The sequence below is a fragment of the Aythya fuligula genome, chromosome 13 (genome assembly GCF_009819795.1).
Source record: "Aythya fuligula isolate bAytFul2 chromosome 13, bAytFul2.pri, whole genome shotgun sequence".
Taxonomy (NCBI): Eukaryota; Metazoa; Chordata; class Aves; order Anseriformes; family Anatidae; genus Aythya; species Aythya fuligula.
The window spans coordinates 18,175,129-18,201,622 of record NC_045571.1 but is presented as its reverse complement, the minus strand read 5'-3'; the positions used below and the strand labels follow the sequence as shown (position 1 = coordinate 18,201,622).

General features: G+C 36.6%; 1 protein-coding gene across 2 annotated transcripts in view; it reads left to right on the top strand.

Moving 5' to 3' along the window:
* DACH2 (dachshund family transcription factor 2) overlaps positions 1–26,494 on the top strand; it is a 282,538-nt gene that overhangs the window by 221,967 nt on the left and 34,077 nt on the right. For both annotated transcript variants that reach the window (XM_032196137.1, XM_032196136.1), the window contains exons 6-7: positions 9,569–9,704; positions 11,561–11,641. In XM_032196137.1, the coding sequence (XP_032052028.1) occupies positions 9,569–9,704; positions 11,561–11,641 (217 nt within the window). The remainder of the gene's footprint in view (positions 1–9,568; positions 9,705–11,560; positions 11,642–26,494) is intronic.

The window sequence follows — 26,494 nt, the reverse complement described above, 5'->3', positions numbered from 1 at the left end:
ATCCAGGCTTTCAGGGATTTACTGCTCAGCTGAAAGTGCTTGCTCCGTTTCAAACTTAGCTCAAATAATTCTGAAGAATCTGCATAAATAAGGGTGTAGCATGGGGTAAGGAGATGAGGGGGGGAATACAGCATCAATGACTTTACCCCCACCTTTCACCTTTTTTTTTTTTCCTTTTTTTTTTTCCCCTCCTCCCCTGGAGTTGTTCTTGAGCTGGATGAAGCCTGCAATCCAGTTACTGGACTAGGTATAAAGTGGTTTGCCAGCCAGCAGATAAGTAGTCTGGGTTGGAACTTAGCAGAAGTATACTTAATTCACTGTGTAGGCTAAAAAAAAAATAAATAGTGAGTAAATGTAGTAGTTTATTGTCATCCAAAAGTGTTGGTCCCGAAAGTCAGAAAAATCTACTCAGTAGTGGTATTTTCAGGTCCTCAGAACTGAAGTTTGGATGGGCCATACAAATTTTTTAACTGAAGTTTATAGAACAACTCAACTCCACAGAGTTATAACTACATAATGTTTAGAATTTTATCTTATGGTACACCTGTATTGAACACAATATAATATTTATGTAATATTTAAATGATATAAACTAAAATAATTATGCAACAAATGAGTATGACTATTAATATGCATTTGCAGCATACAGTTTGTCATTAAGGATCATGATGTGTGCTGAGAACACAAATTGAATAGAGTTCTGAAAACATGTCTGAGTCTTAACAGGTCATTTAAATTAAATTGGGTCCAAAGGAGTTGGGACCTTACAGCACATACGTGGATGGCAAATAAACAAAGAGCTGTCCCAGCAAGAATGAGAATAGCTCTTCTTTTCACTGACAGCACTTTGGAATTTCATAATCAGATCACACGACCACTCTCTGCCCATAGTGGAATGAGGCCTTGAGCTAGGAATACCCTCAGTCTGTATATGATATCAGGAGCCTGAAGTCTTTATTTATACAGATAAAGTCAGAAGGGGCATATATGACTAAAAAACATGCTAGCTGACACAGTTTTAACCATAAACTTGCTAACTGGTAGATTTGGGGTGTCTGTGGGGGAAAGTGAGGGGCAGGAGGTTTGCAAGGAGAAAGCCTGGGGAAGAAGAGTCTATTAGTCTTGAGAGGACTGAAGTGTAAGCACGGTATGGATTTGACTTATCTTGAAATAATTAGTCACTGCGTGGAGATGTGCTGGCCTCCTCTTGCTGTGTCTGGGACTTGAGGCAGAAATTGGAAAAGAAGAAACCTTACTCTGATGTTAGCCAGGTCCCAATTAGGAATAAATGGCACATTTTTGAATGCATTTGGAAAACCCAAAGGAAAAGTTAAAATACAATTTAAATGCTTTGTTTCAAAAAAACTCAAAGCGTTTTTTTACTCTGAAATCATTTCTTTTAGAATTTCACCTGCATATACTTTATAAATGAATCAACTTTCCCTATAAAAATTGACATTTGGGGTGAAATGCAATGTTTTGTTTTGCCCAGAACTGAAATCTTTTATTTCATGTCAACCCTACACGATTTCCATCTGAATTCTTTGGTCTACTGATAAGCAGAACAAAGCATTATTTCTATCATGTGATCTACACATGCAGTAGAGATTTTTGGATCTCCTTTTCTTTGTGTTCTGTTCTTCTCCTGATTTTGTGGGACTCTTAAAGCATTTGTAAAGGATGTATATGACATGATTTTAAATTCCCTAAAGACAATACAGATGGGCTGTGTAATTATTGCTGAGAGGTGCTATTTTCTATGTGCTATACAACTCGCATTCATAAAATTTACCTGACAGCCTGAAAAATGTGGCCATCTCAGAATACTCTGAAACAATCCTTCTCCGTATAAAAGCATTTCTAGTTACAGAATTTATAACATATTTAATTTCATATCTCTGTGCATTCAATTCATTCTGAAATGTTTACAGAATATTACAAGATTTATAAAACAAAACTTTCTGTAAAATTTATGATACTTTTCTCTATTAGATTTATTCTGTCCCGTTTCATAGCATGTGTTCATTGTTGGCAGCGTATTGCTGAACTGGGTACTAGAATACATTAGGGGAGCGATGTGTGAGACAGCATAGTTTGCTTATTTCTTATAAGGCTAATTTTTATGACTATCTGTAGTGAAGAATGGTGTGTTTGTATCTTTTTATTCACTGATATAGAAACTACTATGTTGGGAGATGTTTGGGTCCCTACAAATTGCCTTTTCGTCTCCCCTGCTATGAAGGGAGGCATGTTCCTCTCCCTGTGATGCTTGTTAACGCTAGTTGCTAGTTTAAAGAATAATCAGTGAATACTTATTTTAAACTTGCAAGAGGAGAAAAAAAAAAAAAGAAAAAGAAAAACAGTAAAAACCAAGTATATCTCTTTTTTGCAAAGCTCACAAGGGAATATTGTTACACCAAGCACATACTAGCTTTTAGTTCTGGCTCAGATCCTTTTAGTATTGGCTTAAACATTTGCATTTGTACTTAATAACTAATATAGCTGTAACATAGATTCTATAGAGCATTACCATCATTAGTCCTGGGAGTACTTTTATTTCCTTCGGTAGCAGCACTGGATGAAACAATTCATGGGAGGGGTTCAAGTAGGAAGTTTCCACTGAAAGGGTCCGTCCAATTTTAGTCAGTATTATATTTTAAGATTCAGGGTAAAATGGGAAGGTAAAATCTTAATATACCAGTGAAGGTTGCTGTAGCTTTCTCAGTGATTGCTAATTTAAGAAATGGTGAAGAAGGAAGCTCTTGTTTGGCTGTTTACCAATACCATCTGATTAGCTGTGGTTTTCTGTTTGGCTGAGCAGCTGGCAATTAATGAATTATAGGAAGTAGTCACAAGGTAATGGAATTAGCAAGTGAACATCTGGTATTAAAAATCAGTAAACAGAAGAGCTTTTACGATTTCTTAAATTTGGTGGGAAAACAAATGCCAGTTGACTACGACTGAAGAAACTATATGTACACAGTGAAAAAAAAAAAGCATTTCAAATTGCAGAGTATATATTTTAAAGTGAATGACTTCCCGATACACTGCAAAAGATGAATGGGATCCAGCTGGCTTTCAGACATACATATCCTATCTTAGTTTTTAGACCAGCTGTTTCCGTTGTTCTTCTCCAATTCTTACAGCAGTTGGAGATGATATAACTAGCTCAGAAGACCAACAAGTTGACCGTACTCTGCATGTGCCTATTTCCAGAGTGTGATAACTCAGAATATATACCTAACTACTGTTCTCATGTACAGAAACAGTAACTCTACCGTCATATTTCTCGTGGTCTATCATATTTAATCTGTCCAAAATCTCAGATTTAACATAGCTCTTGCTTACTGTGTCAAGATTATTCTGTTTCTTTGAAAAGCCTAAATACCAATTATGTTTTTCGGCCTAATGCATTAGTTAGGGACAGTAAACTTTAGAACACTATTAAAATTGTATTTGATATTAGAATTCAATTAGTTTTAACTAAGGTCAAATGGAAAGAGATACTTAGTATTAACTAAAAATAAAAGGCAGCAATTCAGTTCTTTGCTAACCAAAATTACTTTCTTTCTTTTTCTTCTTTCTTATTAAGAATAGACTTCAGCCACATAGATAGGAGCAGTGGTGCTTTACGGACACAAAGTCATGGTAGTTTTGGATAGGGGTTCTGACATCTTCAGTCAGTCTGCTGGCTGACTGCTTTTGGCTCCACAGTATGGACCTCTTCAGAGAAATGGGACACTCTGGTTTCTCAATTTTTCAGTCATCTTGCGTATTCAGCTTAACAATGTGGTCCATTTTGAGAATCTCAGTGGTGATTTGGCAAGCGCTGTAAGATCAGGTGTGACACAATGCATTTTCCAGTGGGGAACTAGTGAGCAAATTAATGTCAGAAAATTTATTCTACCAGCATGGTGATCAGGTATGATTTTTTGTTACGAGAGTTGAAAACTCTAATCTAGACCTAAATACAGTTGAGTCCCCATTTTTCCTTCCTCTCAGTTTCATTAGTGAGATCTGAATTCCAGCTCTCCTGCCACTGCAGAAGAAGAACCTCAATTAAATATGAAATATCAAGATAAATGTCTGAATAAAATATCCAGGACTCAGATAAACTTCCAAAACCTGCTTGTCAGCAGTGAAATGCCATTAAATCCTCTAGGAACTCATTAATAGATTAACATTTGGAACAGTAATTACAGCTACATTAGCACTAAGAATAAAGAAAAATAAAGGAAAATCTAGTAGCATCATTCCTGTAATTTCTTGACACAAAATGAAGATCAATACTATAAAAAAATCAGAGGTAAGGAATTAAGGTTAAGATGATTATGTCAAAAATAGGTAAGCTGTTCATATATATTTCTAACAAAACTACTGTGGATGAAACTGTTATGTAGTGTTTCATATTATTTGTGTGGAATACTACCGCACAGGGGTTAGTAGAGGAATATTGAGGTGAAATCAAGGATATATCTAGAAATTGGATGAGTGGATGACTTCAGTGCTGTTAACCTAAATCACAACTAAAATTAACAATGTCAGGCTTTGTAGCTACATTTTCTAAGCTAAAGCAAGACACCATTCTTTAGTAAGACAGAAATATATTACCCTTCAAAAGGATTAAATACTGCAAAAGTCTTTTTTGAGAATTTATGGTACAGCTCTGTAAAGGGAAGAGAAAAGATAAGATGAAGTAGGTACTATAGTTAGATAAATAGGTGAGATCTTGAGAAATGTTTTCATTTTTCATAAAATTCTCACAATCTGTAAATTATATATATATAATTCATTACATTGTAACATGGATTATGAATCTTGCAGATTTATAAAATATGAAGAAATTCAAATGGAAAAAATATTACTTTATTTAGAAATACTTCTCTATTACTGTAAGTGTACTTACTGCAGAACCAAGCTGCACTGCAGTGTGCCAGTGGGAACTGAGCTATTTCAGGAAGAAAAAAATAAAATATATGAAAAGTAACAAGGTTGTAAAATATATAAATGACAAATAAAATGAAGCCATCAATGTGTAAAAAATGTTAAGGTTTTAGATTTGCAATTTTCCTATTTAAATGCCCTCATTGATTTGTTACAAATACTGTTAACCCTGTGTTTGGAAAATGGTGAGGACATTATCACTTGTGTTCTCATTTGTAATAAAATAGATTAACTTGCTGTGAAATTTTAACTAGGCTGAGACACAACAGTAGCTACCTAATGAACCAGAGCACATTGCTGTTAAGTAGCTAAATAGATGCATACTGATTACAGGACTGAAAAATGGATCTGTTTACTTGCAAAAAAAGAATCTGTTCATGGTGTTATTCATTATAGTAGAGGAAATTCTGCATTACATTTCCACACAAACATTTAGAAATAGACAGTTTCTCTATCCACATGCAGTCCTACATGACAGTACTCTATCATTATCTGTAGTACATAAAATATAGGGAAAATTCCAGCTCCTTTGTTATCTATAGGGAAAGGTACATCTTCCCTGTATATGTAAATTTTTGTAACCAGAAAGACGTTAGATGACATAATCAACTAATTCTCTTAGAAAATGATTCACTGTGTGATTAAGAATGACATTATTATTTGACACATTTATTTCTGCCTGAACATTTCAAACTAAGACCCTGAGTTTGAAGGCAAATTACTTGAAGAGATTATTTTATAGCAAGAGACAATGGGAAGTACAGTTACCAGAAGGAGCTTGAATAGTTTGCTTTTCCAAATCATCAGCTTTTGAATTACTCAAATAACTCCCATTTAAGGTGACACATATGTCTGTTTGTGTGATATCTAAGTGTTAATTCATCGTCATCTTTGTTCATAGTTGTTGTGTTTTGTTTTTTTTTGGTTTTTTTTTTGCAGAACAGTTGGCATGTCCTCTCCTTGGCTATTCATTTTCATGGTTGCAATAGACAAGGAAGTTTACTTAAACTATGCACTCTTCTGTAAAATTAATCATTTCAAAATTGTATATAATTGTAAACTGAGTACTCTTTGTGATAAAAAGGGAATAAGTAGTGCCAAAGAGAACTGTTAAAACTAAAATCCAGACAAATTACAGTCAGAGTGGTAGCCTGTTAGCTGTAACCTATTATTTACACAAAGCTATTATTTACACAAATGTAAAGGACAGTACATACAAGCTCAGGGTTGCACAGAATCATAGAATGGTTTGGGTTGGAAGGGACCTTAAAGACCACCCAGTTCCAACCCCCCTGCCCATGGGAAGGGACACCTCCCACTGGACCGGGTTGCCCAAGGCCCCATCCAGCCTGGCCTTGAACACTTCCAGGGATGGGGTATCCACAGCTTCTGGGGTATCCACAGTGCTCCAGTGCCTCACCACCCTCATAGGAAAGACTTCCTGTCCAATGTCTAATCTAAATCTGCCCTTGTAGTTTAAAACCATTACCTATTGCTACACACCCTGATGAAGCGTCCCTCCCCGTCTTTCTTGTAGGCCCTTCTTAAGTACAGGAAGGCTGCTATAAGGCCTCCTGAGCCTTTTCTTTTTTAGGCTGAACAACCCCAGTTCTTTCAATGTGTCATCATAGGGTAAGAGGGTAATCCAACCCTCTTGTCATTTTTGTGACCCTCCTGTGGACTCACTCCAATAGCTACGTGTCCTTTTATGCTCAGGGCCCTAGAGCTGAGGACAGCATTCCAGGTAGCATCTCACAAGAGCAGAGGAGAGGCAGACAATCACCCTCTTCAACCTACTGGCAGCACTTCTTTTGATGGACAGCCTTGGATATGGCTGGCTTTCTGGGCTGCAAGCACCCGTTGCCATCTCACACTGAGTTTTTCATCCACCAACACCCCCAAGTCCTCCTCGGGGCTGCTCTCAATCCACTCATTACCCAGCCTGTACTAGTGCTTGAAATTACCCCCACCCAGATGCAGGACCTCGCATTTAGCCTTGCCAAACTTCATGACGTTTGCACAGGTCCACCTCTTAAGCCTGTCAAGATCCTTCTGGATGTAATTCCTTCCCTCCAGAGTGTTGACTGCACCACACAGCTTGGTGTTGTCAGCCCTTGCTGAGGGTGCACTCAATACCACTGTCCGTGTCACCAGCAAAGACCTTAAATAATATCAGTCTCAATACTGACTCCTAAGGACTCTTGACCGCTTGTTACAGGTCTCCACCTGAACATAGAGCTGTTGCCTGCAAAACTCTTTGAATGCAACCATCCAGCCAATTCCTAATCCACGGAGTGGTCCATCCATAAAATTCGTCTCTTCAATTTAGAGACAAGGAAGTTGTGTGGGACAGCATCAAACAAGACGAAGTAGATGACATCAGTTGCATATAAATTATTATTCATATATATGGATGAATATTTTTGGTGTTTAGTAAACCACTATAAATGTGGCTTACTAAACCGACCATCCCCAGAATAAGTCGCAACTCTTTTTTATTCTTCTGCTCATCTCAGCAATCTTTAAAATCAGTCTTTTGAGATGAAGAAGAAAATAATGGCCGTTTGAAGATCAGTAGCTTAAACTTTTTTTTTTTCCCAGAATTTGAGAATTTATTTAAAATCATTCATTTTTAAAAACTTCAAGATCTTCTGACTCAACATAGTAGATTCCTTTTTTAAAACTTACTAACCTTTTTTAATTAGCACTAAAAAATACTGCAATTAAAAGTCTTCCTGTAAGATTTATTAGTTATTGTGTGTTCATTAAATAACAGATAATTGAAGAATCCATTGAGGATTAACAGCTATGTAATAGATACACATCTGTTACATGATTTTGAGGCTCAGTTGTTATTTAATGTACAATAACTATCCTATTAAAGACGCATTCAATGCTACGTTTTTGGCTGGTGTGATTGGAATAGACAAATAAAACCCCTTGCAATTAGGAGGATCTGTTCTCATATTCCCTTTGCATCATTCTCAAATGAGTCTGTAAATACGAGTTGGGTGTGTTTTAGAGAGATGGCTTTAATGGATAACAGGATATTCTTAAAAAGTTGATCTTACTTCAAGTGTTATTAATGAATTTCTTAGATAGGTTATTAGCAGAAGCTATTATGCTAGCTATTTATAATGGATAAACTATTAGAATCTAGTGTTCTGTTCCTAAAGCTGTATTATTGATTTAGCATAGTGTAGCAAAAACTGCACTAAAAATTTGGATGCTGTTCAGCTTATTTTCAAAAACATGTGGAAAATTGCCACCAAGTAGCCAGAACACATACTTCTTAATGAAAAATCTTTGAGAGTAGGTCAGAAAGAAAGAAAATTTGCAAGATTCCTTTGAGACAGCATCCCCAGATTACCCTGTAGTTGTGATTTTTAATGAGGTGGAGGCAGAGGATCTCCCTTTAAAAAAAAAAAGGGAGGAGTAATATTTCGGTCCTGTGTTTCCACAGGTTTCTGCAGGGAACAGCTGCTGCCATAGATGATGAGATGAGGGCAACTGCAAACATGCAGTTTCTGGACTTCTGTAAATTAAACATCTACTTGTTAGTGTCTCTCCAGTGGAATTATACCTTTAAGAACTTAATTAGCTGCAACAGACGATTTAAAACATAGAGAAGAGATTTTAAAATCCTAGAGCATCTCAGGCCATGATCTGCCCCTTTTAGAAAATTCTCATATTGTTCTGTTGGTCCTGGGAACAGGAATGAAGGGGACTAGAATTTTGAATCAATTCAGAATAATGCATGAGGAATCACTGGGTTGGAAAGGATCTCAAGTGATCATCTAATCAATCACATTTCTCAAGACAAGATGAATTATTGCTTGTCTGACCTGCTACTAAAGATTTTTCCTGGTGGAAATTCCATATCTCCAGGCAATCTGCAAGTTTAGATACACAGATCTGAAGAATTTAATTTTGCTAAATTTTACAATTTCTTACCTCTTTTTATTCTTTTCCCTAAAGTACTAGGTATATTTAAATTAGAAGTTAATCTCAGGATTTTGTGTGCAAATATGCACATAAGAATTTGCAAGCACAGTCTTATTTTTGTTAGCAAGTGATGCATTCCATCCAAAAGTGAATTTGTCTTACCAGTACCATAACTTTTAAAATTGGTCTGCATGCTACCCTGAGAGGACGATGCAATGTTTCAGGCACAGAAGTAGTTTTTCTTGTGAGCTTACAAATTTGACGGTGTTTTGTGCCAGTTAATCCAAATCTGAGTTGTTTATTTGAAATGTAACTCATACATGCCTACATGCACTATCTGTAAATAAAAATTAGTTCTTACAAACTGCGTGTAAAAACATGCTTTATATTCCTATGTGTGAAAAAGTTAGAAAATAAAGATTTATCAAGGAAAAAAAGGTGTTAAGTGCTGTGTCATGACACTAAGGATGAAAAACTGTGCCTGGGTGCATTGCATGTAGAAGACTCCACTGCTTTTGAGTATAAAAGGCTGTACCGCCCTTTTGATGTGAATTCTGTTCACTGTTTATCTTGGAAAGACTATTTGTTATTGCTATTTCAGCCACTTTCATTTTCTGATTGAACTGCACTGATGCTCATTAATCAAATTGCACAGACCTTGTCTTATTTCTGTTTCAAGGAAAGGATTCAAGACAGCCCTTCTCCAGCTCCATCTCTAGAAGACAGTCAGCGGCCTGGGAGCCACGCTTCCTCCCATCAGAGCAGCAGCGTGTCCAGCTCACCCTCCCAGCTGGACAACACCCCAGACAGAATTGGTTAGTGCTTTGCAGCCTCACACCCCTTGACAACCACTGACCTTAAGAATTTTATCAGGTTTTTGAAGCAAATATTTATTTACTCGGAATCTCAGGAAAGCACTTGCTTTATTAAAAGAACAAAGGACCAACCAAACACTACCCCCCCCAATAGCCAGAAAGTTCATTGCTACAATTTGTTTAATTAGGTTCATCACTATGCATAGACCAGACCCTCAGACTCATTCTGTGCCTGCATCCATCAATGCACAGAAGATACTGCCCCTTCTATGACTGACTAAATCTTGCATGCTGGCATGAGAAGGTGCCTCTGAAAGCACCTGGAGTTGAAAAAGAACAAGAAATGTTTTAATTTGAATGTATGTCAGAAAACTCTCAGATTATATAATGAGTTTTCCACTCCAAAAACCTCCTCTTGTCCAGATGTTTCCTCATTGCAATGAAGGTGAGAGCTTTTTGATTTTTTTTTTGGTCTCTCAACTACAGTTTTCACAGTACATTATTGATCTTGTGTTTAAAATGCAAATTTGGATAGGAGGAAGTTTGGATCCTATTCTTGGTGCTTCCAGGAGGGATCTAGGGCAAGTCCATTAACATCTTTTCATGTCAGTGTACGTCAACACTGTTGTCTTCACAGTGACTGCTGCCCATGCAGGCATTGCTGAGCTAGATTTAAACTGCAAAAACAGTGCAGCTTATGGAAGTCATTGTAGTCTTCTCTCCCATCAAATGGCTACTCAGCTGCTTGCTGGGATTTGGGAATTTTGACTGTGGTCCATGATACAGCAACATTGCACTACATAGCACAGTTGGCAATACACAAAGTCTAGTGAATAGAGACTGAGCTATTTTCCTTAACATATGCATACTCAGGGCAAGGACTAGAAAGTAGATTCCCCTCAGCTTTCATGTATTTAAAATAGGGCTAGAAATACACAGGACAAGAAATGTAACTTCCCGTAGCAACAATGAAAAAGGGACTTTTTTTTACCTTATTGTAGCTTTTGAAAGCTACTGTAACTTGTTATATTAAAAGTAGCAGCACATACTGCAATCCTCTGAGCTCCAGAAACAGTGCTAAAAGTTTTTTTTAAAGAAAGCTAGATTTTATTTATGTTGAACCACAAATTTCTCTATATTGAAGTCTAAAGCTTTTTGTTGTAGAGATATGTACATCTACTTCATATACATATGTGGCTTTTTTTACTCTTACAATTTTTGCAATTTTTTAACAATTCTCCTCACTGAAATGGCTTTGAATTCTGTAATTGCCAAAAAGTAAATGTTTTAATCAAATAAGAACAAAGAAAATAAGCATCTTGAAATCATAAACTTAATGTCTCTTCGATTTTGAAAATTTTAAGTGAGGAAATTTTTAGCACCACAGAGTATGTTTTTTTTTTCTTCCAATTCATCTGTGGGTTACTATCTCTGTATCTGTATTTCTTTATTAAGCTTGCTGCTTTATAGGTACTTGCTAAAACCTAAATATTTTGTTTTACTAAATGCATTTTTCCCCACAATTATTTCTGAGAAGTACTTTTCTAAATTGTTAATTTGAACATTTTATAAGAAATTAGATTCCTCACATTAATAATTTTAGTTCCATCCTGTTTGTTTTTTTTTTTTTTTTTTTATCAACTTGAGCAAATTTGCTTTTGCTACATATTTGGCTCTAACTGCTGAATTAGGAGACTTATGGACAGTGAAAATGGTCAATTGCTTTAGAAATTATACAGTATAAATAAATGTTAAAATATCAAACTATTGACAAAAAGGTATAATTTAATATTTTCCTCTTTTCTGACATTTCTTTACTGACAGTGTTATATAGCTGTGCACTCTGATTTTTTTAGCTATGTTGACCAACAGCAGGGAAGGAGAACTCATTGATCAAGAAACCGGGACAAGCCTAAAAAAAATGCAAAAGGAGAAAGGTAAAATTAAACTGTTTTCTCTCTCAGGCATTTAATTGCACTTACATGTTGTATTCCTTTCTCTAGTATTCTGCATATGCAATGACGTAATAGCATAAATCTAAGAAAACTACGTGCCTAATTGCAATGAATAACGTATCCGGTGAATTTAGATCACATTCTTCTTAGGAAGTGTTAACAATCATATCTTTACTTCCCTCTGTTTAGACCATATGGGAGTAATACCTTGCTGGTCTTTTGACTCAATTATTTATGAAGTCCCTAGCAACTATTTGATTAGTCACACAGTGTTGTTTCTTTTCCTCCAGTGGATGTGTGTGCAGGCTACTCTAATGCTGGTACGTAGGTGAGAGAAATATTAGACATTTTTCACGTCTCGTAATATTACATCAACTCACAAGTGAGAGGCAGCAAGGGAGGAGGTGAAGCTTGATCTGTAGAGTTTGTCTGGTAGGCAGGGAAGTGCCTCCTCTGCTCATTTCTCCTTGCTCTGATTGTTAGGTGCTGGTGAAAATGAGTATGTTGGTGTATGCAGGTAAGCCCTGGGGAGGTGTCACAGACACAGAGATGTGGCATCTGCAGCTGCATGTTGAGGAGGAAGAAGGCATTTTGTTTCCTTAGAAATACAAAAAAAATAAATCATTCGTATTAGTAGACAAAGTTTATTCTGGCAGTACATACAGAGAGCACCAGACAAACTGAGTGTCTGCAAAAACAAGATGACATAAAGCTGAAGAAATGAAGGAAAGCTGAAGGTAAGTGTGAAGTGAATACTAGAAAATATGCTTCCAAAGCATATACCAAGGAAGTTATTTAGATTTTAAAGCAAAAGATAGGAAAGAAAAGTAAGAGAAGAAAGTGTCCAAAAGAGGAGACAACATAAGCTAAATGTACTTAGAAGTCTACTGAAAATAGGAACATTTTATCATAAATGAAAATGCAAAGTGATTTTTATTTTGGCTGAGGGAATTTTAGATTATCTAAAAAAATCAGACAAACTCAAATCCTTAGGCTTATGATTGCACTCTCTGTATTTATTTTCTGAGCGAACTTAAATGCAATTTACTATAACCATAAGCAATTGTATTTATCTCCTCAAAAAAAAAAAAATAAAATTGAAGACTCCATGTGCACTGTGGTTCCAGAGTTCTAAAAAATTATTTGGCCATATTCATGGCAAGGATGACCACCTTATTGGGCATCTTATGACTGCATTATCATGGGACGGATGCTGAAATTTTAAAAGCATCAGCAGCATGTATCCTTCTATAGCTTATATCCAACAATTTCAAGCTGAGTTCACATTAAGCAGTGAGGTAGACCTATATTTCATCTCCTTTAGGAGCCTCTGGTTTATAGGGTGCAAGCACCCTCTAATGATGAACTGCGCCAGAAAGATACAGTCAGTATTCTGCTTCTGAAAATTCTTAGCCTGTCACCCCATACAAGTTGTTATTATTCCTCTGTGATCTTTATCAGTCCAAAATATATTTTTTGTTCCTAACAGTATAAACAAATTCTCCTCTGTATAATCATTTTGGGCTCTGTTGCACCTCAAATATGTTGAACAATTTTCATATTCAGATGTGGACAGTCACTGAAGAGTGTAATGTCTGCTGGGTTGCTCAGCAGAAAATATCCATATAATTTGTATACAGAACAAGCTTTGTTTTTCAAAACCTGCCATTACTTTTACTAAGGCAAAATATATTTACCATGGAAAAGATTTTCAAAGTTATTAAGAAGGAATGTAGTTAAAATAAAAGTATCAACATTTATTAAGTATGACAAGTAAGCGGTTTATACAACCATGGCAAACATATGTTTTCACATCTGCTTTGAGTAATATCATCATGATTTTAAAAATGATTTATAGCTCTGCAGGCCATAAAATGCCAGCTTTGCTCTAAGTTGGAAGTTTTCAAACAACAAAGAAATTATTGAAGGAGTATATTGAGCATGTTTTTGTTACACACCTTCTTATATTTTCACATATCAGAGCACTCTGTAACAATTAAGATAGCAACAAATGAAAATTAACTAAAATTTCACAGTAGTACTACTCATGTGAAAGTGTAGCATGAAAAACAATAAAACTTATTGTAATTATAGTAAGCAAATACTGTGATATGCCTCAGGACACACAGTTTTGTTTTCCATCTCCCATTGAAAGTGATCTCAGCACCATACAAAAATGTGTCAGTTTGTTCTCATCAAAGTAATTTCACGATATGCAGGGCCAAAGAGCATATAGCTTAATGGTTTTTCTAAAAAAAGACAGTTAATATAAAATTATTCCAGTTATACTGAGCTGTTTGCGTATGTTGAAGGGACAAAATTTACAGAATTAATGGCCGTCTCAGTGCAGAGGCTGGTTACAGACCATACGTTTAAGCTTGTTGAAGGAGCAATGCCATTAAATCTCAATTACTCCACATCCTTTCATCATCTTTTTAGGAAGTACAGTCAGGCTCAATATTAGAAGACAACTAAATCAAACATCTTTATAGGTCAGCCGTTTTACATTTTATACAAAATATTTTATACTATTATATTCTGGGCAGACATCTTTAACCAGTGTGGTGCACAAGCGTTCTGGCTGTGCATCCGTGTCAGGGTGTGAGTGAAAACCATATGAAAGGTAATGTGTACTTTATTTTAAAATTGCTAATGAAAGGAACCAGAGATAGAAAATCCTCCACAAAACATAGCCCCAAATGTTCACAGAGACTTAAACACAAGTTCTTCCTGCTTGCGCTTAACTGCTATTTCTGTTTTTAAACACTAACATTTTAGCTGCACAATTGCTCACAGTAACTAAAATTTTAAATTTTCCTGCTTCAGTATTTAGCATGGAAAAAAATCTCTATTGCATCGGAAAGGATTTTGTTAGACATAAGCATTATGGAAATACACAAATGAAATCTTACATTAGAAAGGCTAAACAAGCCAGAAAAGTCTTTAGCCGTACCTGCCAGTGGGATTTAATTGCAAGATTTAATTCCATGTGACTTTATGGCAAAAAATATTTTAAACTCCTCATAGGATGGAATAATAAAAGACACTAGCATAACTCTTTCCATAGTGAAGTCAATGGGAGGGATTGTGATGTCTTCAATGGGAACAGAGTTTGGCCAGAGCCTAGTATTTTGAACAAAAGCTCCCTCAGCTAATAGTACTGGTCATTATTCCAGACAGGAATGGTAAATACTGCCAGGCTGCACGAGTGTTGTACCTCCTGGGCCAGTGGCATGCCCAGACCCTGGTGAGATGCGGGCATATGCCAGCCCTGCCCCTCTGCTGTGAGTTTAGCAGAGGGTGCGCAGGATTTAAGGGGCCCCAGGGGACCATGACATGCTTTAATGGGCCTTCACATGGATGTCTGGGGAGCTGGAGCTGCACCCCACCTTAACCAGAGTAAAAATTTGTGGGAAATTTTCATAAATGACCAGTTCAAGTACTCTTTGAGTAGAAATGAGGACTGGATTTGTCGAGAAAGTGATTTGCTCTGAATCTCCCAGAGCTGCTCAGTGGCGATGCTACCTCCTTTAGCCCTGTCATCTTCATTCTCAGAGCACATCTCTGGACTCAGTGCCTGTGTACAGTAGACGGTAGTCTCCAAACCTGGATCTGGCAGCTATCCCTTTTCATTCTATTGAAGGCCACCTTTCCATTTGTTAGTTCAAGGAAATGGGAATTTTGGATCATTTCTGTCAGCTAAGTGAAATATTTTCAGATGGCCAGAGACTATGGTAATGAAAGCATAACTATATTTATTGAATCTCTTTGGCAGAAAAGAGACTTTATGCAGTTTAAATTAATCATTGCCAAAGGACTGGGTTACTTGTGAGGGGCGGAGAAAGAGCAGGTGCAGAACACCTGAAACAGCAACAGGCCCCCAGTAGTGGGGGATGTCCTCCAAAGAGAGGACTTTTCCAACAATTAATCTAAAAGCATCCAGATGGAGAGTGCAAGGAGTAAAAACAGGAACTAAGAGTACGAAGCTGTAACATGCATCATCTATAGAAAATCTACGAGAGGTGCCAACACTTCAAATGTTCACTATGCTGTTTCTTTGACATATCAGTACTCACATGGTAACGATATAATGACAAATAAGCAGTTTTCCATAGGATCATGCTCATGAACCTCCTCTTGAGATGCATGAAAAACATCTGAAATTAGAAGTGAATTCAGGGTCCTTTTGATATCTAAGTGTGATTAACTTAGAGCCACAGGAGTTGTTTCACAAGCAGTGGATGCGGTAATACTTGGATTTAAAGGCTGCAAAGTTTTCTTTTTCCAAAAATCTCAAGTGACTTGCATAGCACAAACATTCACTAGAAAATTCAGAGATATTTTTATATTTTCTGTCCTCTGAGAATACCAAGGGATAACAAACACAGTGCTGTATTCTGCGTGAAGGCTTTTTCCACAAGTTTTTGTTGTTGTTAAACTTAACCCGCAAGTGAACGACAACTGACAAAATGGTGGCCTAGGAGTAGAGGTGATCTTTCACGAATCAATCAATCCAAGCAAACAAACAAAAAACCCCAGACCATGAAACTGAGGCAAACTCTTTTTAACACTTAGATTCACAATGTATGTGAATAGAAAATAAGAGTTCTAATTTTTACAGGGTATGGACTCGTCATTATGACTGTGCATTTAACCATTGCTAAAACATTTATAAATGCAATGGCAATTAGTTATGCAAGAGACTTTAATGAAATATTCCAAGGTCACATCTTTTACATTAAGTTTATAGTGGTTGTTGTAAGTAAATAAATTTACTTCATTTTCAAAACCAATTTAACAATGCCATTTATCAGGAGTGAAATACCTACTTTATCTGAAATATCTTGTCATACGGACCAAAACAGTTTCTTACGTTGATATATAATTTATTAATATATCTTATTTATTAAATTTCTATGGCTTTAATATATTGCTGTCTAAACACTATGGTGAGCCTAGGTAAATATGCTGAAATACGAAATTCTCTTTACTCAGAAGGCTTTGGACCAAATTTTTTTTAGCAATTTTTATAGGCTCATGGCATGAAATGGATAAATATGAATGAAACGAGACAGATATGTGGTATTTCATAGAATCATAGAATGGCTTGGATTGGAAGGGACCTTAAAGATTAGTTCCAGCACCCCTTCTGTAGGCAGGGACACCACCCACTAGATCAGGTTGCCCAGGGCCTCATCTAACCTGGTCTTGAAAGTTGCTTCTCTCCAAAGTCAGGTTGTCTCTTCAGGGTTTACCACCTTCCACTTTCCGCTGAATGCTGTGAATTGAGTTTTCTATAGGTCCATCTTACTGAGCTATAGCAGATTTGAAAGGCATACAAGTGGAAGGGGGGGGTGGAATTGCTGAATGGCACCTGGTAGCTTTTGGATTGGGCCCAGTAATCCTTTCCTTAGAGTTAATTCTCACATTAAAATTGACCCTTTGAATTCTCTGGTTCATAATACCTCTGATGCAAAGTCATTAACCTGAAAACTGCAATTGATGACATTCTTAATCGTCATGAGTTATTTAATAAGCTTGCCTTCGGTCCTCATTAAGAGCAGTAAGATACAAAAAAATATGCATCCTGAAAGATTGCTGAGAGGTTTTCTTATGTTACACAGATCCTTGAGATCTATGGGAATGTACTGATGCAGGCTGAGCTTCCACCTGCCTGTGCTCTGACCCTGCCATAGGTACCAAACCTGCTCCTGAGAAATTGTGTTTGTGCATTGGTGTGCTCAAGTGTGTAGCCATGTGTATGTGTAGGGAAGGAACAGGTTCTTCTCAGTGTGAATTCATCCAGTAAGCAATCTTAGACTGTCACCGCTTGAAATTTTGGCTTGCACAAACAGTACATGTTACTGAAAAACATGTCATTTCTAGCAAGGACAACAAAGACTCTGTGATCAAACACTTGTTCACTAGGAAACTGCTTAGAAGCCAGCAATTGCTGCTTTCAGTATAGGTTTCTGTTATAAAAAAAAATAAATAAAAGAGAGATTTTGGCATGTTTCATGCATTTAATTTAAGCCAAAGGAAGTGATACAAACTGGTACAAATTTAAATTAATAACAAAAATTGCTGTTTATTGTGACAGATTTGCAATATTTGTGTCTGAGAATGAGCTTCAAGATACTCATAGAAACTGCACTGTATAAAAGATAGGTTTAATTTCTAAGGGTTACTTATTGTGAGCTGAGTTGCCATGTTACCCATAGAGATATGTTCTATTTGGTTGAAATCCCGAGTGACACAGTCACAGCCATGGTCTTGGCTCCAGAGCCTTTGTTTCAGTCAAGAACAGAGAGGGCCAAAACCACTCTGGATTATGACAGCAATATGTGCTCCTGCTGTCAGAGAGCAAATCAAGCCTTTATAGCATCAGCGGACTTCTTTTAATAGCTTTTTTTCATATTATCTTCTTTACTTTGGAAATGAAGCAGTATACCTGAAAGAGTGGACCACCACCGTAATAAGCAATCGATATAATAGGATCCAGGTTAAGTTTGACAGAGACACCTTGGGAATAAATTTAGCACACTAAAGGCAGCAGAGAGATTGGCTGTTGGTGTTTTTAAGTATCTCATCAATGCTTCTTTGACACACCTGTGCTCAGCATTAGGCCAACCTTTGTGGCTTCTGCTAGGTGGATCAGACTTCTAGGAGTCTGAGACATTACTCTTATCTCTAACTGTATTTTGCCTGAATACCTGTTAAAAAGCAGCCCCTCAGTATCTCAGTCATATTTCAAACTATGAGTTGGATTCCTAAGTCAATATTGGAATTTTGTTAATTTGTGACATGTTTGTAATACTTTGTCCTATCAATAAATATGTTAAAATACGTAGTTTTCCCCAAAAGTTTGGTTGCGAGTACACAGACTCACTTTTTTTTTTTTTTTTTTTTTTTTTTTTTTTTTTTTTTTATCCATTAGAAGTTTGAAATTCAAAGCAAATGGGTGCTAAACTAAAAAGGCAGTGACTATTGCAATACGAGAATCCTCACGCATGCTCTTTTGGTCATGTTGGGCCATTGCATGTTCCTCAGAAAATACCGACTGATTTATTTTCTACTTTTATTTTGTAGTCAGAGTGTCAGTAGTTTCCAAAACAGATTTTTCTACTAGTTTACAGAATATGACAGGGTATACAAGTAGTTTGATAAATAAAATTCTGCTTCCAGTTGTATTTTGAGATGTTCTGATCTATAAAACATTGTATAGTTTTGAATCTGTCTATTTTAGCCATCATGTGGACTGCAATATTTTGATAGCTTGATCTGTCTTGTGTGAATTTGCTTATATATCCTATGTCTTATTTGTGTGAGGGCTGTCAGTGGAAGAATGTAAGATCTTTAATGACAGTTCAGTGGAGTGCCTCTTCTGGTGTGGTTGAAAATGCCTTTTTGATGTAGGGTATGTTGGAAGAAGGAGCATCTCTGGTGGCTGGCTGAGCTGGAGCAGAAAATGGAGTATGTGTGCGTACACATGTATTCACAGAAGTCAGAAAATATGGATTGCTCAGAAAATAGCATGTAAACTATATACCTGTAACCTTTGGAGACATATAATTGCTGTCAATTAGGAGATTGGAGTGTATTTATTATTGTTCTGTTGTTTTTTGTTCATCTTAAAATCTAGAAAGGGTTTGCAATGAAGGTGCCCTCCAGGCAAAAGCATGGCGAAATTCACATATTAAAGGAGGAGTCACCAGAATTGCTGTTTGACTTTTGACATTATTGTTACTTAGCCTAGGGCATTACAGGCAGAAGAGATTTAGATGGAAAGGAGAACTGTGAAATTACTCTATAAAAAAGTGTATTTTCACTGATTTTTCTTAAAACTGGCATATTTTAAGGAAAGCGTAACGTTATTGCAAAATGAACACACTAACAGTAATAATAACAATAATAATAATCCTATAGTGCCTTAATTCCTTTATTTCTTTGTACAAAGCTTCTTGATACTAAAAATAATTAAAAAAAAATAAAAAAAGCTATTCAGCGAGTTACTGAGAAGGCTTTATTGTTTCAGGAAATAATTAGTTACTAATCTCTCTATATACACACATTGAAATCTCAGCAGAAAAGAAGTTGGGCACTTCTAGGTTTTAGTCTTATTTATAATAAGAATTATCTCATATATGTGATAACTTTTCAGCAACAGATTTTAGGATTCATATTTTGTAAGTGTCACCGCCTGTATAGCATATATTAAGTATAATGCAAATCAGGCTGGAGTTTTAATTTTGCAGAACTACCAGCTCATGTATTATCAACCCCTGAAAAAGCTGCAGTTAAATGGTCCCCAGTATCTGAATAGTACAATTATCATTCTGTAATAGTTGTAGCTAAATTAACAGTGGCTTTGGTGGTTTTGTTTGTTGTTTTTTCATCAGTGAGAGCTAACCTGTGTAGATATGTGGGCTAACAAATGTTGGTGATAGGTAACTGGAGTCTCAAGGCTTGACATCTCTATTTTTTCTAGATTTCTTCATGTTAGTGTTCTCCGCAAGGGCAGCCCACTGTCTCGTGCACTGCAGGAGCAGTGACGTAGCTGGGTTGGGGCCTTCTCTTTTGTATCCTGGTTGACTTGAGTGCAGTTGTGTCCTGATGTTCAAAGGTATAGGTGGAAGCTGTTGAGGAACAGGCTTCTTTTCTTCCTGACTCTACAAAACCATCTGTTCTCATTTTCTCTTAAGAAAGTTTACAGCTTCAAGGACTGTCATTTATTCCCATATCTTCCTTCTCATCTGAAAAGGAAAAACTCATCCCTCTGTATACAAAACTATCCATCAAAATCTCATTTTAGTATACAGCGGTTTTATGCAGAGAGAATGAGAACTCAGAAAAACAATACAGTTAGTTTCAAATACATTATAGATAACTTGCTTTCTTAATAAAGCTTACAGATGGAAATAAAGATATAGAAAAATATACAAACAGAGATCATCAGGTTCACAACAGACTCTCCAGCATCCTTCGCGGGCTATTCCAGCTTTCCTTTAAAAAAAATAAATAAAGAAAAAGATTTAAGTGTCTCAAAGAAGGTGATCTGGGCATTTTGTATCTCAGCCCGCAGAGAAGCAGGTTCATTGGTAGTACCCACCGTGCACCATGTACCCTAAAGAAATTACCTCAAGCAAAAGAACTGCGGTAGTGCAGCCTGGCTGAGCACAGTGTGCTCCTGGAGGAAATAATACATCAGAAATTGGCTATGCCTCGGTGGGAGCCTGATTTTGCTAGTATGGTTAACCTGCTTCTAGCATGCAGACTATCTCAGGTATTTTTATATGACCCTGCATTGTTTAATATTTACACATCCTGGCTGATAGGTAGCTGGAGCATAATTTAGAACATTTGCATCACTAAAATGGGTCTGTTTATCTAAAAAGAAAGATTATAACAGAAGAAATCCGGAATGCAAAATAATAAATATTAAACCTTGTTCTCCAGGTTGTTGAATCAATTTATAGTAATATATAAGTGAGCAGGAGAGTAACAGCATCTGGTAGCAATAAATGTTTCCTTTCCTGAGTTACCAAATTAGCTATGGGAAGGTGATTAGAAATAAAATACAATGATTTCTGATAGCAATAGGTAACACTGCACAGGCTTTGAGATAAGAACTTGACAAATGTGTAAAATAAATGCAAAACTGGTTTTGAAAAGGGGTGAGATTACCATTTTCTATGTTGTTTGCCAAGATTTGTGCATTTCAAATGTTAGCAGTTGGCTTCTTTTCAAAACTGATAAATAATGATGTTTGTTGCGGAAACAATTATCCTAAAAATAATTTAAAAGGATTGTATCCCCTTTTTGTTTGCCTATAAAGACCACATTCAATTTATATATAGACAGAAAGAGCTCCACTTGCATCTATAAAACAGTTCTTAAATCAGTCTAAATTATTGATGTGCACAAAGAACTCTTTCCGCTTTTGTTTGAAGTTTTATTTCTGCGGCGTTGTGCTTTCTAATTGTACTTTCAACTACTATGACATCTGTTATAGTTGTTTCAAAAACTTTTCAATAGTTTTCTTTTTTAATGATAGACAGTCTTTTCAAAGGCAAACTGTCTTCATTTTAAGCAAGAAAAATAATTAGTTGAAAAAAGATCACTAATTTGGCCAGGGAACTCACCATTTTACTTCTTTTTTTTGCAAGTGGCTGTTTTATATGATTCCAGCACCTACTCAACAGAAAGCTGGCCAAGAAGAATTCATCTCTGCAGCAACTCAGAAACCATAGAGCATCAGCATATGTCCTTTGCTTCCCCGAGGAAATCCAGGACTTTATTCTACCAAAAAGAGTACCGAGACAGTACTTCACAAACCGATAGTCTCTGTATGTCTAACAGATGGAAAACTGAGCTACTATTCCAAGCAGCTATGCCAAACAATATTGGAAAAAAGCTCAGCAATCAGAGATGAGATTAATTCTTAAAAGTCTGCTTAGAAATACTTTTTAGTATCTCTAGTGATATGAATATTTGGTGCAGTAGAAAATTTATTTCTAATAATGTAAGACATAACTGCAGTCTTATTCCTGACATAGAAGTACAGAAGATGTTTAAATTATCCCAAATAAGGAAAGCACAATATAAAGATATTTTCTTGTCTTTTTTACAAAAGAATATTTCTCCCCTTAAGATAGAATAGGCTTTTAGCTTTGAAAAATTTAAGTCCAGGACTCTGGTCCAGTTACAGTACACCATGACTAACCTTTAAATTAGAAGTTGCCTAGAATTCATATAATAATTAATACAACGCTAGGAGATTTAATTGACCACAAGATTAAACTATTAAGGAAAAAATTTCATCCTAATTGAGAATTGAACCCCTACCCTCTATTCATTGAGTGTCTGCTCTGCCACTTGAGTTGTGAATTGGGGGTTAATTGACTGTCTAGAATCTCCCAAAGCGCAATTATTTCATATAATGGTGCTAACACAGACTGTAGTAAGGCGATTTTTAACGGCATCCTTTTTTCCCTTGGATTTAGAGAGATTTCAAGAGAACTGTAAGAGATGCTGGATGTAGGGAAAGGAAGAAAGATGTAATCAAAAAAGGAGTTGGGGTTTCCTTTCAAGTGCCAATTGGTAAAGATCAAAAAACAGAAAGAGGTATTGATGTGGATTCACAGTTAGAATGAGACCTCACCAATTTTTGGTTAATAGATTCCCTAATCTCCGTATCCTGTAGGTCACACTCAAATCCTAGCACTGTTGCACATTCCTTTTAAGATTCAATCGTACTCACCTGCGGTAAGATCTCATGTTGTTCTGACTTCGGTTGTGCGTTTTGAACTCCACTGAACGCATCTTGGTTGGACTGATGATTAATTAGTTTTAGTCCAAGAACCATGTTTTGCTCTCCAGTTTAAATATTTATGGCTACACTCCTGTGATGGCAGTGTCGCACTCCATGGGACAGAAGACAGTGTAAAGAGGCAGGGATTTCCCCAGTGACACAAAATCACCTATTGCTCTCAGCCATTTTAATCTTGGCAGCTGTGACACTGAAGACATATTAGAGGATAAGAGGTGTGTCTGCAGTGCTTGATTCAAGCAGTCCTGGATCAAAAGAGAGACTGTTGGGGGGTTACTAGTAGCTTAAGACAACCTGGAATACTGCTTGGGCTGGACCCCATTCATCTGCTGCAGCATGGGGAAGCTCTAAAAAAACCAGCACAATATTGACCCTTCCTACTCCCACTGCATTTCAGGATAAACACCATAGTTTGTTACTCCTATGCAATTAACATATCCATATTTTGAAAACATTGTGCTTCTGAGCTTGTGCATCTGAACCAAATGAGTATCTTAAATCTTACATTGGTTTAAGCAGTGGCCATAATGTATGGTATGAAATCTCTCCAGTGTTTTTTTTCCTCTCTGTAATACTGTCTCATTGTATACATGTTTTATTCTGCCTGTCCTCTATTTGATTTTTCAGTATGTAATTTTGCTGCATATTTAATTGACTTTTTCAATGTTTGTGAAATATAAATTAATTGATGAAGATACAAATTTGTGGCAAAATTATTATTCCCAACTCAAGTTTTTATAAAGATTTAGGAATAACCTGTAAGTAATCTTAAATAAACTGCAATCAAAATGATAAAAAGAAGGGGCTAGGTATGCCTACATTTTTTTACGTTTTGTATTTATTTGCCTACATGGTAATTAATAAAATTCATAGTAGATTTCTCTGCTTCATTAGTGCAAATTTGCAGAACTTTTCTAATTATTATTCTCCTTTGAAGAATAAGTAATAGAGATAATATCAAAACTTTATAACTAAATTAAGAGTTAGTTATGGATACAGTTAGGCATTTTTATTTTTAAGTATATTCCATTTTTTTAAGTGTTTTGATAAAAGTTCTGTCTCTATAAATACTCAAAGCAATTACTGTAAGTACAGGAGAAGAACTCAGGAGAAACTTTTTGTGTGGAATTACTGAAGATAAAAGGGAATGCAGAAAAGTTTATGGCTTAAACTTTGCATTTTTAAAATTGAATTGAAAATCTCATGGGAATGAAGGACTGACTGTATAGGTAATTCATGCTTAAAAATATGTAAAATCATTGTATGCTGAGCAAAGTCTGGCAAGTCTGGAAAGAAATAGTACCCCAATAGCATTAAGGGTGCTCAGAAATAGAAACAATTTAAATATGCTTTTTAAACATATTCTTCATAGTGCTATTTGAACACATTAACATCAAAGAGGGGATTTTGCAATGTTCCTGGTAGTTCACGAGGCATATAGTAGGCAACAAATCTTAGCCATATGTTGCTCCAGACTAGTATACAGAGGAAAGTTGTGCTTTGCAAGAAGTAGGGGTCCCCAGAGAACAGAGATCACCCCAGCTCATCCAGTACCCCTTGTGCTTGCACACGAGATTGAAGAGATGCCACACGCAGGTCAGCTAAGGTGGACAGGACTCGCTTCTACTATAGCTCCTCGTTGCAGGGTGATCCCTTGCATTCACAGTTTAACTTCCTTTTTTTTTTTTTCACATAAAAACATATGTGCTTAAATCCCTTTTACTTACTTTTGCATTCTGCTGAAATCCCGACCACCAACCAGTGTATGATCACAGATCTGTAGGTTTCTACTGAACAAAGCAGAAAGCGGTGCAGCTGATCGCTCAGAAAGGCAAGAAGACACAAGCATGAAAAGAGAGCTCAGGCAGTGCCGGTGACTGTTACACATGCATTGAGGCATTGTTATTTTTAAGATGACTTGCAGATAAACACACACACTTTGTAACCTGCTTTATCAGTAAAGGAGACTTGTTTGTGCTACAGTAATATCAGTAACATAATCTCTTAGATTCTCTGTTTTTGCTGGAGGTGTGTTAAAAAGCTGAAAGTGTGGAGAGCTGGCATAGCACAGACTGTCTTCAGCTTGAGAAACAGTCTTTGAGACTAAAAAAGGTTTTCTTCTTGCTCATAAAATAGATATGACAAAAAGGAAAGAAAAAGGGATTTACAGTGTGATCCACATTCAAGTTAGGTTTTTTAGTCAATCATTCTCATCTGGTCATTAAAATCCTAAAGTAAAGGCAGAGGAAACAAGTTCTGATATTTCTAACATAAAAAATAAGCATAGAGGTTTCTGCAGTGTGAGGAAAGAGTTATCCCAGGCCCCACATTAACAGACTAGACTACAAAAAGCCATGGCCACCTGACGGGACACTGCTGTGGTGAAGAAACAGCATAAGAAAGAACAGCCTCCCCATTGCTTCTGCCTTTGGAAGGAGAAACCTGGACATGTTCACAGTATGAACTAAGTGACAAAAGCAGTATTTTACACTCTGAGTGTGATCTCTTTAGTGTTCTCACCTAGTTTGAACATTTCCCCTTTAAATATAATTCTGTCCCACAGTTTTCTCCACCTGCTGTTTTCTAGGATTTGCACGTCCCCAGTCTACAAATACCATCATTCTTTAGTTACATTCTCTCGCCATGTTTTATGCTGACAATTCAAGCTCCATCCAGCACCCAGCTTGCTTTCCTGCATGCCTGCCTTTTTCTTTCCTTCTCTCTCTCTCTTTCTGTGTTTTGTCACAGAAAACAAAGAAATTCACAATCTTGACACAGAAATTTCCAAGGTCAGAAACCTGTTTGTCTGTTTCTTTTAATAAGTACCATGTTTCAAGAAAGAAAAAAACTTTTTTTTTTTTAAATTAATATGACATCCCAAGGGGAAAAAAAAAAACCACTGCTAATGACTTCCACGTAAGCTAGATAAGCGTAATCAGCCTTCTGTAATGTCACTGCCTGCTCTTGGGTCAAAATAAAATTTCAGAAGGCATCAGGTAACATGGCAATGTCAGAAATGTTGATTTTTTTTTCAGTGTAGACCTGCAGATCCAGGGCTGCTGTACATCCGTTTGTTTCCATTCCTTGACTTTTTGTTGACCATTTTTAAAGCTGCACATTCAGGCCCAGCATGTAACCAAAGGTGGCGTATCATAACTGCTGTTGAAGGATTTAGTCCTGGCCTTCCAAGCCACTCAGGGTACATCCGTGCTGCCTCCCTTTGTCAGGTAGTTTATTCGTAATTGCAGTGGAAAATCATGTATGGTACAAAGCCCCCTGGTAAAGCCCCGTCAGCTCTAAGAGCAGTGGACACTGAATCCTTTGGGGAGAGCTTGACCCTGCCTCAAGGTTTCTTGTGTCATGGTAGAAACTGTGGATCAACTTTTCTTCTCATGGAAATTTGAAGTAATTGCTTGGAGTAAGTGGAAGCCCCTGTATTATTGCCCAGCGAGATCAGAAGCTGTACATTGTAGGTATTCAGCATTGCTCAAGGAGTACTTTAAATT